At 40.0% G+C, this 15,560-nt stretch overlaps 1 protein-coding gene across 5 annotated transcripts in view; it reads right to left on the bottom strand.

Moving 5' to 3' along the window:
* ASPH (aspartate beta-hydroxylase) overlaps positions 1-15,560 on the bottom strand; it is a 237,495-nt gene that overhangs the window by 189,078 nt on the left and 32,857 nt on the right. For 3 of the 5 annotated variants that reach the window (XM_062188446.1, XM_062188443.1, XM_062188444.1), the window contains exons 2-3: positions 6,731-6,877; positions 2,711-2,779 (exon numbers count right to left, since the gene is read on the bottom strand). In XM_062188446.1, the coding sequence (XP_062044430.1) occupies positions 2,711-2,779; positions 6,731-6,877 (216 nt within the window). Of the gene's footprint in view, positions 1-2,710; positions 2,780-6,730; positions 6,878-13,882; positions 13,986-15,560 lie in introns of those variants that run through there. The other 2 variants (XM_062188448.1, XM_062188447.1) reach the window with 2 other exon arrangements.

Raw genomic sequence — 15,560 nt, 5'->3', positions numbered from 1 at the left:
AAGACAGGTTGAGGTTCATTACCAGAGGCCGCTAGCCACAGAGGGCTATGATCCCCTGAACTGGGGAAGCGCCCCCGGTGCTCTCCACATTGCCAATGACGGGTAAGATTCCGGATGGACCGGAACAACCTAAGACAGGCGGTGGAGAAAGCTCACCCCACTCCGTAATTACAAGTCACGCGACACCCCAAGACGGGTAAAGCACCCAGCGTCCTGTACCAACCTAAGACAGGGCTCATGGCCAAGCTGCCTGGGTTACCAATGACGGGTAAGGGCAAGGACGGCTGGGGGCAACCTAAGACAGGGATCGCGTGCTAAAACAAAAAGGGGGAATCTGTGGGGCATGAGCGCGGCCAGGCCAGGCCAGGCCCGGCCCGGGGGCTCCGCATGCGCAGCTGCTCCAGGGTGCCCCCGCCCGAGCTGCGCGGAACGAAGCCGCGCGGAGCCAAGTAAGATGGCGCCCAGAGGAAGTAAGATGGGCGGAATCCAAAGTTGTTTACCACTAAAACTAATTGGCTGCGCAACAACAAGGGAGGTAACAAAACTAGTAACAAGTGTATAGACATAGGGCTAGTCCTATAGAAATCCCCCCATAAGGTGATTTTTTAAGTGATTGGTTGGTCCTTAGCCCTGCCCCAATGACTCTGCAGTTTTGTGTTATAAAAGGTATTATTATACAAAAGGTGACTGAGTCCTTGCTAGACTTGGCTCCCCGCTGCGTCTGATTGTCTCCGGGACCAGGAGGCTGGGGAACGGGCGAGCGGTCGCACTTACCTTTCCTCGGACCCAGTCCATCCTTGTACGGGTGGACTAAGACCCAACATTTCCTCCTCCCATAGTCTCTCCCTGAATATACACACCTGTTAAAGTCTATGCATTCCCAACAATTTCACCAGCAGCAGAAGCACAGCTAACTTCCAGCAATCTCACACACCAGAAAAGAACATCGTAACATTCAAGTTAAGGCTGCAATTCATGCAGAGAATTCAAACAGGGTAGAAACAAGGGTAGAAGTGATAAGTGAGTTTCACAGTTCACCTTTGGTTTGTTTTATCTTTACAAAAGCCACAAGCCAACTGTGCATGTAGTACATGTATACAGTAAAACAGTTTCTGTATCTTGGCCTTGCCTTTCTTTGGGTAACAATTATTAGATTGCCAAAATTACCCCGAGATTCACCAAAGCAGGTCCTACCTCCAAGACAACACTTCTTACAAAAAAAGAAGGTTACAATTTGCCTAGCTAACATGGGTCTTCCCACAAATAGCAATTTTCATGTTACAATTAGTTAACTTCTTAATGGCTAGTTAAGGGGAATGGCTAATTAACGGGAATAATCTTTTGAAACCTAAAATACACCAAAAATTTATTAATATAATAGTTTGTTATAGAAATCAGTGTATTTTCTATAAGAAACACAATGTTGTAAGTGTTAATAGTTGATATTTCCTAACTAATAAGACTTGATAGTAGGTTTTAAGAAAAAATATTAATAAAATACATTGGACATTTCTAAATATGAGAGAAGCTAGGCCCACATGAAGTTATCTTTAAAATAAAAAGCTTTGGGGCCTGCACTGTGGCATAGCCGCCGACTGCAGTGCTGGCATCCCATATGGGTGCCGGCTCAAGTTCCGGCTGCTCCACTTCTGATCCAGCTCTCTGCTATGGCCTGGGAAAGTAGTAGAGAATGGCCCAAGTCTTTGGGACCCTGCACCCACATGGGAGACCTGGAAGAAGCTCCTGGCTTCGGATCAGTACAACTCTGGCCGTTTCGGCCAAGTGGGGAGTGAACCAGCAGATGCAAGACCTCTCTCTCTCTCTCTCTCTTTTTCTCTCTCTCTGCCTCTCCTTCTCTCTGTGTAACTATGACTTTCAAATAAATAAATAAATCTAACAAAAAATAAAGTAAAATAAAATAAAAAGCTTCACTATTCAGAACTAATCATTTAAAGTAATTAATGGAGTAATCATTTATAAACAAGCAAATTAACAATCATCTTGATACATTAGGTTGCAAATAATTTATTTCCTTAACATGCTGGGATTATAGTCATTTGAGGATTTAATATTTTTATAGAAACTCAAATTTAGATGCATTATGACAGAATTACATAGAAACTTTCATTAAGGTTAGGATAGTACAAAAATTTTGTGGAAATTTTATAGTAAGTTTCCACTGTCAAGTAGCAAACACTGATTCCCACTACCTGGTCATAAAAAAGCCACATAAACTGAGGTAAAATTAATAAGTTCTTATGTTTAATCAAAACTGAAATTCTTTTTTCATATATAGAATTTACTGTCTTAAAAGGAAGTGAAATTAATCTGAAAATTTAGCTGGCGGCAGATGTGGCAGATCTGCCCATTCTTTCATAACCATAATATTCAAAACAGTATGCCTACCAAGAATTGTGTTATTATTCTACCAAGCTTTGTATTTAATATCACGCCATGACCACTGTTTTTCTAAGACTCTGATATTGTTTTAATACATGTTATGCTAAAGCAAAGGAAATGATGCTGATTAATGAGGAGAAATACACATCTCCCCAGTTATATTAGCTAAAAGTTACAGATTAAAATTAGCACTATTGTTTCTAGTAAGCACTTTTGAAAAATGAATACAATTAACATAAATATTATTAAAGCAAAATCATTGTTTTGTTTCCAGTTTTTACCACCACTAACAAAAAAGATGTGTACTTGCCTAATAAAGCTTTGGCATCATCCACGTCAAAATCTCCATCACCATCAGCGTCATAGACTCCTAGTTTTCCTACAAATGGAGAGAAATGATGGACATATCAAGAAAACACAGATTTAAGAAGGTATTATCATTATTGCAGTACTGTCCATCAGACATAAACGTTACCAAAGTAACACTTAGTTCTCTAGTCCTGCAAAAGAGTACCACCTAAAAATGATAGAAATTCACTTAACTATTCAGGAAATAGTCACCTAACAAATTCTAAGAAATATAACTGAGATGATATTGTCCTTAAAGGTTTAACAATACCCTGGTCTATTTATTTCAGAATAGCTTCTTATTATACTACTAAAGATATTTTTGGTAAAGTTTTTAACACACATGAGAAATAATATTGACACATTTCTTTTTTCTTTTTTTTTTTTTTTTTTTTTTGGACAGGCAGAGTGAATAGTGAGAAAGAGAGACAGAGAGAAAGGTCTTGCTTGTCCGTTGCTTCACCCCCCAATGGTCGCTGTGGATGGCACACCACGTTGATCCGAAGCCAGGAGCCAGGTGCTTCCTCCTGGTCTCCCTTGCGGGTGCAGGGCCCAAGCACTTGGGCCATCCTCCACTTTCCTACCGGGCTACAGCAAAGAACTGGACTGGAAGAGGGGCAACCGGGACAGAATCCGGCGCCCCAACCGGGACTAGAACCTGGTGTGCCGGTGCCGCAGGCGGAGGATTAGCTTACTGAGCCATGGCACTGGCCAACACATTTCTAACATGAAGTTTTATGTATTGCAGTATGAGACTTCATTACACTATCAATATTTAAGCATACAGAACAACCAACCAAGTCTCAAATAAAGATTAAATGTAGGCCGGCGCCGCGGCTCACTAGGCTAATCCTCTGCCTGCGGGGCCGGCACACCGGGTTCTAGTCCCGGTTGGGGCACCGGATTCTGTCCCGGTTGCCCCTCTTCCAGGCCAGCTCTCTGCTGTGGCCCGGGAGTGCAGTGGAGGATGGCCCAAATCCTTGGGCCCTGCACCCACATGGGAGACCAGGAGGAGTACCTGGCTCCTGCCTTCGGATCAGCGAGGTGTGCCAGCCGCAGCACACTGGCCATAGTGACCATTGGAGGGTGAACCAACGGTAAAGAAAGACCTTTCTCTCTGTCTCTCTCTCTCACTGTCCACTCTGCCTGTCAAAAAAAAAAAAAAATTAAATGTAATAAATGAACAGAATATTAAGTGCTAAAAACAACAGGGAAGTAAATTTTACTTTTCAAAGTAATAACTTACAACAGAAATGATTATCTTGAATTAACCCTAAAAAATATAAAGTCATCATTCTGGAAATAAAGTATATAAAACTGCAGGCTTCCCAAAATTACAAAGGAAAACTTATGGTTATCCTACTTAGAATTTTAATTAGCACCGGCCATCTATTACTAAGGGGGTAAGAAGGCTCAAACAGCTCTGCTGTGAAGACAGCGCACCAAGACCTGGCTCCTCAAGAACTGCTCCTAAGTATTTGGAGGCTCTCCTGCTTTGTCAGCAGGAAAGCTGTTGTGTTTTGCATTTCAAATGAGTCACCTACATTCAATACTGAAAAAAGCATTCTAAAATCAAGTTGCTAATTCATCATTGGACAATGACTATGAGGAAACACAATGTACAGGAACATTTTAAACAGCATTCACAAATATCTACAGCATTAAATTCTGTTTCCACTGCTTTAATATAAAGTACATTAAGATTGCGTAAGGGCAGGCAGAAATTTTGGTATGGAGTACCTAGGACCGATTTTACCTTCCCAAAGCCCCAGCTATACTTAGGTATATAGTGAACTTGCTATAGAGAAGTCTGACTTAGAAAGCACACACACATTAAAAATGGTAATATTAATGGAGAAGTAAGGGCATTATCATTTGTGCTGCTAAAGAAATGAAAAGTGCTGGTCTGTAGGTCAAAGATGTCCACAGAATTGCATTCAAATAACACTGAGCAGATGGAAAATACAATCACTTCCTGACACACAGGAGAAATTGTTCTTACCACTTAACATTTTCTGATGCAAATGATGACTAAATTAGTGGAAAAGGGAGGAAGACTTTGCAAGGGTGAGGAACCGCTGGCCTTATAAGGCCTGAAAAATCACTTGGCCTGGCCCTGCTAAAGCAGCTGCAGACAGGTCTTGAAATTCAACAAATCAATAGCAGACTAGTTTTTAAGTCTATAATTCTGTATAGCCTGCAAATGATGTTATAAATATCCAAATGGCTCTTGGCATAAAAAAGGTTCCCCACCCCTGATTCAGAGACCCACACAAACAGACTTAAAATACATCTCCAATGGCCTACCTTGAAGTACCTCTGACAAGTTATAACGGAAGTCCTTTGCTTTGGCTGCATGCATGTAAAAACATGAAAATTATTACTTGCGTTTAAAGGTAAAAATGTCTTAAATCTCTTCTGTTCTTTAACTTGCATTCCCTTACAATGTTTCATGATAAGCCAACAAAAGCACAGAATTGTTCAGAGGTTTGTCTCCAAACTAGAAGTCTTCCTCTGTTAGTCTGAGTCTATCCAGAGACACTCTCCTTAAAGTGATTAAAAAAAAAAACTTCAACGAAAGACAGGTAACATGTGAATGTGTTTTTTTCATTCTTGCCTCCTGGCCCCCAGAAAGACAACTGTAATTTGCCAGAAAAGCAGAGGCACAGGAGGTCGGAGGGAAGGGAGTGGGTCTTCTGTACAATACAGTCCATGTAGGAAAGTGGGCGTCTTTTCTAGTGAGGGGTCCACACCGTTCACTGGATTACTAAAGATGAAGACTGTTATTTACAACAGGCAGAAAAAGACAGCAATCTGACAGCACATCCACACTATGGGATGTCACACTCAGCCTTATGCTTTATTTTGCAAAAAAAAAAAAAAAAAAGAGCAGACAAAAAAGTCACACATGTATGACTCCAATCATATAGAACTTCCAGGATAGGCAAAACTACAGCTAGAGAAATGTTTGCCAGGAGAGGCAAGGAGATAAAGAACTGGGTGTTTCAGGGAAACCGGTAATAGAAATATTCTGGAATTAAGAGGGATGATGGTTTCCCTAATGATAAATACACCAAATAAATGAAACTGGACATTTTCAAATATTTACAAAACTGAATTTCATGTTATATGAATTTTAACTTCATTTTAAGAAAAGATATTTGGTTAAGTGAGGAAAAAAAGTGGGATGTGTCTCCAAAAATTATAAAGAACCGTTAATGTAACAAATTAAAAAAACTACAGTGATTATGGGGAAAGAGAAAGGAGAAAGGGTAAAGCTATCAGAAATTGCATGGCAACTTCTTCAGAACACCATACAAATCACACACTCACATACACACAGACTCACATCTTCTACTCACATTCATCCCAGCACCTATACAAACACACATACCCTAGCATCTACATAGACACACAGTCACATTCACACAGATACATGTACACATACCCATATCCCAGCACTTATACATGTATATGTCACACCCATACAACCCATATCAACACCACCACACACACACTTACATACACCCACACACACACTGCAACAGACACCAAGGGGTGTACTTTGAAACCCCTAAGGAAGGGTTTTACAAATTGTGTGGTTATGATCCATTAGTGGGTTCTTAAATAAATTCAGTGGCTCATGACCAAGTAATTTAAAAATTTATAAAATAACAAAATTGAATAGAAATTACATAGTGCTACATGCAGTGAGAATGAATGGTGCTTGTTACAAACTTCTCTGTTTCATATACATACAATATAAAGTATCTTTTTAAAAATACATATTACAGGTCATGTACAAAGTTCAAGTACTCCAAGGTAACACTGTTCACATTCCCTTTCGTTCTTACCCTACTGAGAACCACTGAAAGGCTCCAGAAATTAACAGTATGAAAAGTGACCACAAATGTTTAAGTTTACTAAGGATGTCACTTACCCTCTTACAAATTCAACAGAGAAGTCACATCACAATTCTTACCTAGCACTTCCTCATAATCAACAAGTTCAAACCAAACGACAGCTACTGATGTCCAGACTCCCAGCAATGCGATGACCATAAACCATGTGAAAAATGAGCTTCCCGAAAGTCCTCCTTTCCTCCCATTCCTGTGTCCATGCTTTGGCTCTGTTTAGAAATAACATAAATGTAAAATGTCACTATAAAGAAGAGAATACATTTTTGCACAACGTTTTTCTGAATAAATTATGTCTCCAGTTATCTGATAGTACTGATAATGGTAAGTCATTCCAAAAAGTTTTCACTGAAATTCTCAAAACGTATTATACAAAGTAAGAATTCTGGAAACAGGAACATTTCTGCTTAGACTCAAAACTAAACAAAACCCTAATTCTGAAGTAATAGAAGATATGAACTACTAAAGGCTAACCAGTGAATATTAAAAAAAAGTGTTGAAAAAAATATGCATATTCCTTAGTTCTACATTCCTTATCAAAACTCCTTGAATAAAACCTCCTTCAAAGTTCAGAACACATCAGCTTAATGAAATTATATAAAAAGGTAGCCAAATCCTTTATGCATGCTAATTCCTATAGGATTTTAAGTGCCATGTGAACTCTCACGAAAGAAAACATGTTCTTATGGAGTGGGAAGAAAGAAGAAAACTACAGGAAGTGGAGAGCAGGGACAAGGAGCACAGGAACAACACATCAACATGCACAGTCTCGCTCCCGTGCAGGGTCCACGAGTGCCTTCACAAGTAGTCTCAACACAGAAAACAGCTTTGTAACCTGCCAACCACCAAGTGTCCCCTATTACACTTGAGATGCTTTAACACGCCCTCTATTCTTCTGGAAACATTCTCCTGAGCGCCAAAAATAAAACGACAGAGGTCAAGTGAGAGTCATAAAAAATTAGTCAACACTGTCCTTAAAAGAGAAGACCACAATATTTAACTCTCTTAAAGAGGAAATATAGTAAGTTGATAAGTAAAAAGTATATGCCATATCAGGAAATGGCACCTAAGAAAACGTTTCAGCAACCAGATAGAAAAGCAGGAGACGCCTGCACCCACGTAGCCAGCCGGACCTCTTTAAAACACATTCACGCGCTTTGCCACAAGCGCTCCTGGCAGCATTGTGCCCCTGTTTCTGCAGAAGGCATTTCTGGATGTTACGCAACTGTTACTCCCACTGCAGGACATCTGGCACCCCTGGTTCCCCCTGGACCTTAAGGCAAGTACTCCTAGAGATGATGAAAAAACACCCCCAAATGGTTCCACGTGTCCCTGAGAAGGGCAGTGCCTGGCTGAGAACCTCTGTGGGTGAGGACAGGAATAATCATGAGTTTTACAGAGGGAAGATGCTGGGATTCACCCCAAGTCACCAGCACAAGCCCTGACCTACCTGGTCCTGAGTTCCTTCAGCCATACTGAGTGGGCCAGCTGGCAAGGTTTCAAAAGCCCCACTCACTCTCACAGGCATGGAAAGCCATGGCACGGTGGCAAAAAACAATCTAAATGAAAGATCCTGGTGAACAAGACCCCAGCAGAAGGAACAGGCCATCAAGGAGAGAGGCGCCTTTCTCTGAAGGGAGGAAGGAACCTCCACTGTGACACGGCCTTGACTAAACAAGTTCAGAGTAGGTGAACTCAAGGAGCTTCCATAGCTTAGACAGCTCATAGCAAGAGTCTCGGGTGATTGCTGACGTCGTAAATGTCGTAAATAAGAGTGCCAATTGTTAAATCAACAACGGGAGTCACTGGGTACATGCTCCCCACGTAGGATCTCTGTCCTTAATGTGTTTTACAATGAAACTTAAAAACACTACTAGTCGAACAATACCCTATACCTTGTGCAGTTGTGTGAGTGCAGCCTGTTGAAATCCTTGCTTAGTATATACTAAGTTGATCTTCAGTATATGAAGGTAATTGAAAATGAAACTCGATGAAGGGCGGGATGGGAGAGGGAGAGGGGAGGGCCACAGGAGGGAGGGAGGTTGGGGGGGGGGGGAAGCCACAACAATACAAAAGTTGCACTTTGTAAATTCACATTTATTAAATAAAAAATAATAATAACTATATAACAAACAAACAAAAAGAACTTAATACTTTACCCTTTTAGTATTTTTTATGTTCTACTTAAAACTACTGGTTGAACTCTGTAATTAATACACAATTATTCTTAGGTGTTTAATTAATGCTATAACTAGTACTCAAATAGTATTTTACACTTTGTGTTTCTGTGTGGGTGCAAACTGTTGAAATCTTTACTTAATATATGCTAAATTGATCTTCTGTATATAAAGATAATTGAAAATTAATCTTGATGTGAATGGAAGAGGAGAGGGAGTGGGAGAGGGGAATGTTGTGGGTGGGAGGGAAGTTATGGGGGGGGGGGAGCTATTGTAATCCATAAGCTGTACTTTGGAAATTTATGTTCATTAAATAAAATTTTAAAAAAAAAAAGCCCCACTTGCTCTCATCCAGCATCTGCCTTCTGACTTCTAATGCAATTCTAGCTATAAAACACCAGTGATAATTTTCAGCAGTTCAAGTCAAGAAAATACTGCCAATATATCCCTCTGACAGAAAAACCAAAATTCTTATTACACAGTGTACCTACATTTTTAAAACCCACCACAAAATCAGTTTTTCAAAGGGGGCCATACAAATTAAATCAATATAAGTGTGTTTGTGTATGTGCATGTATGCATACTCAAGCTTATAGATTTACACACCTACATCCAAATCTATAGAAAAACGACTAAAAAAGACAAGTTTCCATCTTCAAAAGAAATTCCTTTTTCTAGTGTTAAGAGACCCGGGAAAGGGGCCAGATTTCTGAATAATCATATGGTAAATCCACAGGAATATATTTACCAAATAATGTACTTCATTTATAATATGATCTATATAAGTGTCTTCCTTTTGGGGCCAGCAATGCCAGGATCCCATTTGGGCATCAGTTAGAGTCCTGGCTGCTCTAGTTCCCATGCAGCTCTCTGTTAATGGCCCAGGAAAAACACAGGAAGATGGCCCAAGTGCTTGCCCCACGCCCCCCCCCCCCCCAATGTGGGAGACCAGATGAAGCTCCTGGCTCCTGGCTTTGGGCTTGGTTCAGCCCCTGGCCATTGCAGCCATCTGTGTCTGTGTCTGTGCCTCTCCCTCTTTCTCTAGAATTCTAACTTTTAAAATAAACAAATAAATCTTAAAAAAAAAAAAAAGAGAGAGTCTTCCAAATACTGGCTATAGAAAAACATAATATGTACATTAAAATATACTTCTTAGGCACAGATTACATTATTGTTTATTATATCAAATAAAATGGGTTTCACTGTTTCAGTGACCAAATGTTACACAGTAGGGAGAGACTGGATAAAAATTTCTGCAATGTTGGGGGTGGGGGAGTTTAATCACTTCCAGTATTTTTATGCGTCTTAAGCACATAAATTATAAAAGGAACTAAACAGAATAAGCCACTGCTAAAATAAGAAAAAAAAAAAAAAGATAAAAGTAGCTCTGTGGACGCAAAGGCATTCCAGATTCAGGAGTAGAGCTGTGTGTTTCATTTATTAAACTTCTAAAAACATGAAGATATTTTTTCTAAGAATGTATTTTGAAAAACCTTATATCTATATAACATATATATATATACACACACATATATGGATATGCATAGAATACTAAATATAAAACTGCCTTTGAAAATATTCACTGACTTCCAAATATGGAACTATAATAGTTAAGTACTAAGAATGTCCACCCCCTTGTCTACTTGCTGCCTGAGGATCAAATCCAAATTTCTATTTAAAATGAATGCTAGGACTACAGTCAAACTGGGTCCCTACCTCCTCTCAGACATTCTGTAATTAACACTAGTCTCTTGTACTGTTCCTCATTAAGTGGAAAATCACAAGCCTAGATAAGTAGTTCGTCCTTTTATTCACTGCACATAAAAGTCATGCGTCACTTAACCATGGGGACACATTCTGAGAAATGTTTTTAGCTAATGTCACTGTTGTTCAAACAATACTGAATGTACCCTCACAAGCTCAGATGGCTATGACAGCACTAGGCAATGTAATCGTGTGGGACCACCTTCCACTATGCAATCCCTTATTAACTGAGACATCTCTGCAGCACATGGCCATCTTTATTCAGCATCTGTGTACCAGGCACGATATATTGTTTATCCAAATAAGGTTTCAAAATGTATACAGCAGGAGGAGTACACTCAAGATACTATTTAAACAAATCTATTCTGAAAAAGCTAATAAAACAAAATTATAACTTGAACTCAAGGTTCAATTCTTTGTTTCTCTTAAACTAGAAGTGAGAAAGGAAAATTTCTGAGATTCTCAAAAGTGAAGCACCTTTTGTCCCAGTTAAATCAGTGAAACTCATTACATTATTGACCTGGAACACCAAATGTAAAAAAAAAGTAGACAAAAGATTTTTCAAAAGAAATTATGTAAACACGAGTGGGCAGCAAAAAGTTTGTGGAAAGTAGTATTGAGATGGGACTTGCCATGAAGTTTTGAACCCCTTGTACATGCACTAAAACAGAGAGGGGGACTAGAAGGGAGAGGCAAGAAAAAGCCACACATGTGGTAGAGCTAACCTTCGCCTCATATACCTCAATTTTAGACATGCTTCTTAGACCTTCAATCAAGTTTCTTAACCTGCTGTGCAAAACTACAGAATAGACTTGAGAGACAACCTAACTCAAATATGTGGAAGCAGCAAGCTGCAGCAGAGGGAAGGCCTATGCAGGACATGGTGACCACAGCAAGAGCAGCACAAAATCAGAAAGCCAAGTGGTGAGGCAGTGCCCACAGGACAGAGGCTTGGTGGCCACTTACTGTCTCCTAAAATACTATTTTAACCTGAGAATGCAGGAATGGTATAACCCATCTTAGACTTTTATCCAAAAATCATTTTTGATTAAATGGAGTAATCACTTTAAAAAGTAAATGTTGGGCCGGCACTGTGGCGTAGCAGGTAAAGCCACCACCTACTTTGCCAGCATCCCGGATGGGCGCTGGTTCGAATCCTGGCTGTTATACTTCTGATCCAGCTCTCTGCTATGGCCTGGGAAAGCAGTGGAAGACAGCTTAAGTCCTTGGGCCCCTGCACCCACATGGGAGACCCAGAGGGAGCTCCTGGCTCCTGGCTTCGGATCGGCACAGCTCCAGCCAATGTGGCTATCTGGAGAGTGAACCATCAGATGGAGGACCTCTTTCTCTCTCTTTCTCTCTCTCTCTCTCTCTCTCTCCTTCTGCCTCTCTGTAACTCTGCCTTTCAAATAAAAAAAAAATCTTTTTTTTTAAAACAAAGGTAAATATTACCTAGCTAGATTATTAAATTATTACCAATATTTTATCCATCCCTTTACAATGTCAAATAAAAGACATTACTGTTATTTATTAGTGTGAATTCTTAACCTTATTACTGTTATTAATCCCATAAAGGAACAAAAAAACCCACCAAATTACAGAAGGGAGTCCTCCTCAAGACACCATATTTGGGAGTACTTTTTTAACAACAGTAAAAATACACACTCTTGATGTGTCCCTCTGTGAATGTGGTATGCCTAGTCCCAAGGGACAGATCAGTTTCCAATTAAACTGAAGAAAGCACAGTAAGACAAACCCTTCAAGAAGGCTCGGAACTCCCTAAGCAAACCTGAAACCAGTACTTTGTTCCAAAGGAATTCTGGAAAAATATCTACTAGTTGCCCCTAATTTCTAAGATCAGCATTAACCCAAGAATCTTTCAGTCCATTCCTTTGCTCCATGTTCAAATTACAGTGAGTGAGGGGTGTCAGAAACATGGCTAGAATGGTATGATTCATTTTTCCATACGGTCTCATCGAAAGCACCAGACTCGCAAGTCAGAAAATGCTCCTAGAAATGACCAAGCATACAGTCCCAACAGTCCAAAATGAAGACCCTCCAAAAATGGAGACCGGACTGGCGACAACAGGTCATTCTATTTATTTGGTTGAGGAAAAGAAAACAGGAAATGTGCCCAGCTCCAGAAACAGCTGTCAAGTACTTAGCTGGCCTACCAGTAACTGAATTACAATTAACTGTTGACAAATTTTAGTTAGCACTATGCTGGCACTTCATATTTATTCATAAAGTCTATTTGTTTAAAGAAACCACAGAACCTGTAAAGTAATTCATCAAATATTATTTTGCCAGGCCTACAAAATATAATCCTTTGGGAACTAAGGACTGACTGTTCAAAGTGGGCCAGAAGTAACAGCTGATTTCACCTAATGACGTAGAGTACATGATGCAGGGAGAAGGAGAGAAACATCTTCCAACAGAACTAAGAGTCAGATATATACTCATATTCCTCAAGGTTCTATGAAGCTCTTTATCAGCCTAGTCAAGCGTCCCCTTCCAACCAGTTCACTACTCAAATCTACTCCGCATGGAGGTGCTCCCATTCTCTATCCCCACAGCACAATCCTTTCAGTCACTGCTTAGAATGCTGAGGGTTAGGAGCACTCTTCAAACATGTATTGCTCTTTCCTTACTTAAACTGTCAACAGAATGAGTGAGTGCAGTCTACTTTTAACGAACTAAAAATAAGTGACTAACAATCTGGACGAAAACAAACGTACAATCAAAGTAAATTCAACACGCCATTAAAGTACAGCTGAAGATTAATGATTCAGTTTAAAAAATAAGATTATACTATCTTTTCTTGGCATTTATTATGTTTCCCAAAAAAATTAGGTCAGTTTCCATATATGGTCTTTGCTTGAACCAGCTAAGTCTGCTCATTAATGTAAGACTGGATTTGTATATCTCTTAAATTTCCTATCATTTTATATGATCTAGGAATACATACAATTCTCTTACTGCAATTAACTTACAAGACTCCTAGTACTTTTATTTGACGTTTGTAAAATGCAATCTCTGTTAGTAAAATAAACTAAAAAACAGTGTTAAGACACCAAAACATATTCAGATTACAGATTATTCCATGACAATTTCAACTACTGTGAAAGTCAGTGTCTCTGGGCATTCAAAATTAAAAAAACAAGACTGGGTCAAAGCACTTAGCCAAAAATGTGGTAACAGAGCACAACTGAAAATAAAACGCAAAGCTGTCAGCTGGATCCAAAACCACTTTTAACCCAAACAACAGAAATATACCTTTATCCTCAGTCATTGTGATTTCTTCAATCCATGAATAATATATACTAAAGAAAAAAAATCAAAGTGCTCTCAGCAGATATGGAAGAGGCCACATGTCTTCCCCTACTCCAGCTCCAGACTAGCCAACCCCCAAGCAGCCAGGGCCTCTAGAGCTGAAATTGGACCTGCCTGTGAAGGCTGCTCACCAGTTATTTTTAGAGGCTTCCTCCTCATGGCCAAATGCTGCTAACCACTCAGGCTGAAATGCATGCCTGCCAACCCCCAGCCTTTCTCCCACTTCAAGGACTTTCCTAGTTGGTCCTATCTCCTAACTCTAACCCTCAAAAAAATCAAGCACGCCAGAGAAAGTAAAATGGAACAAATTGTGTTCCCAGTTTTGTTCTGGAAGTAAGCTTTTAATGGCTCATGCTTAAGCACCAAACCATTCAAACCCAAAAGGAATCTTGCTATAAAATGTGGCCCCAAGCCCAGAAAAAGCTTGATCTGGTCCTTCAAAATGGAATCAAATGCCTACAAGACAAGACGGTGCTTTGTTAGAATGAAGCAGAACCAAAAATGGAATTAAATTAATAAATGCTCTGAAATTCTGATTCTCAGACATTACCATCCCAAGAGTACTTCCCTCCAGCAGCAAAAATATAACACAAAAACATTACACTATAGAAGGAAGGCAAGAGAGGCTTCCATTGAAAAGGAGAGAGGCGGGGGGGGGGGGGGGGGCAGGGACTGAAGGGACACTGGGGGGGAGGGGAGAGGTAGAGAGAACAACCTTCAGCAGGGAGAGTAGCCACTTAGGAAAGAAAGGAAAGTAGAAACAGATTACACAACCACATTTTGGTATTTTTTTACTTCTCCTTAACCTCATCTCCAAATAGTCTCTCCTGGGAAATGAAATCAGTCCAATTTTAATACCATTCTTCACTAACATAACCTTAGCAGATCACAGAATTCATTAGAGCTCTGATTAGTGTATTAAATTAACGTAGCACAAATAGTATCTAGAGCAAAGCAGCCACCTTTCAAAGTTGTTTGCAAGTCTTTCAATTTCTCACTCAAATCTAAGGTGCCACAGGGAAATTAAACATCATTAAATACCCTGGAAAGGAGGCAGTCACCTACGGAAATAATATTAGTTGTCCCAGATAAGGGACAGAGTGAAGTAGGCATCAGGGTCAAGTAATCAAGACTGAGGAGTGTCTTGGGGGTCCCCTGATCAAGTGCCTTTGCCTGGTTCCTTTCCTCCAGGATCCATCCCACTGAAGCTAGTGTTTGCTAAATCCTTTAATGACAATGAATTGCTTGTTGATAGTTCAAGATGACCTCACTCCCAATCACCATACAAATTTACTAGAAAAAATATTCTGGAAGCTTCCTTTCATTGCACTGTTTTTGGAGGGAGGGTGAGAATGACAGAAGACCCTTCCTAAAACCCTTGGAAACCAAATCCCCACATGCACATGGTGGGCAGCCTGGTAGGGTTTCACACTCACAGAGCTGGATTCTCTTCCCAGGGTCTCCAATAACTGTTTTGGTGGAAGTCATCATACTTCTGGGTCTGTTTCTTCGCTTATTAGAAAAAACGCCTCTTGGCATGCAAATGCTTGTTGAAATCATCCATGCACCAGATTTTTTACTGAATCACTCAGGAATGGAGCAGAAATCTCCTTACTCCCAA

Source organism: Lepus europaeus, chromosome 4, assembly GCF_033115175.1.
Source record: "Lepus europaeus isolate LE1 chromosome 4, mLepTim1.pri, whole genome shotgun sequence".
Lineage (NCBI taxonomy): Eukaryota > Metazoa > Chordata > Mammalia > Lagomorpha > Leporidae > Lepus > Lepus europaeus.
This window is presented reverse-complemented; position numbering and strand designations above follow the sequence as displayed.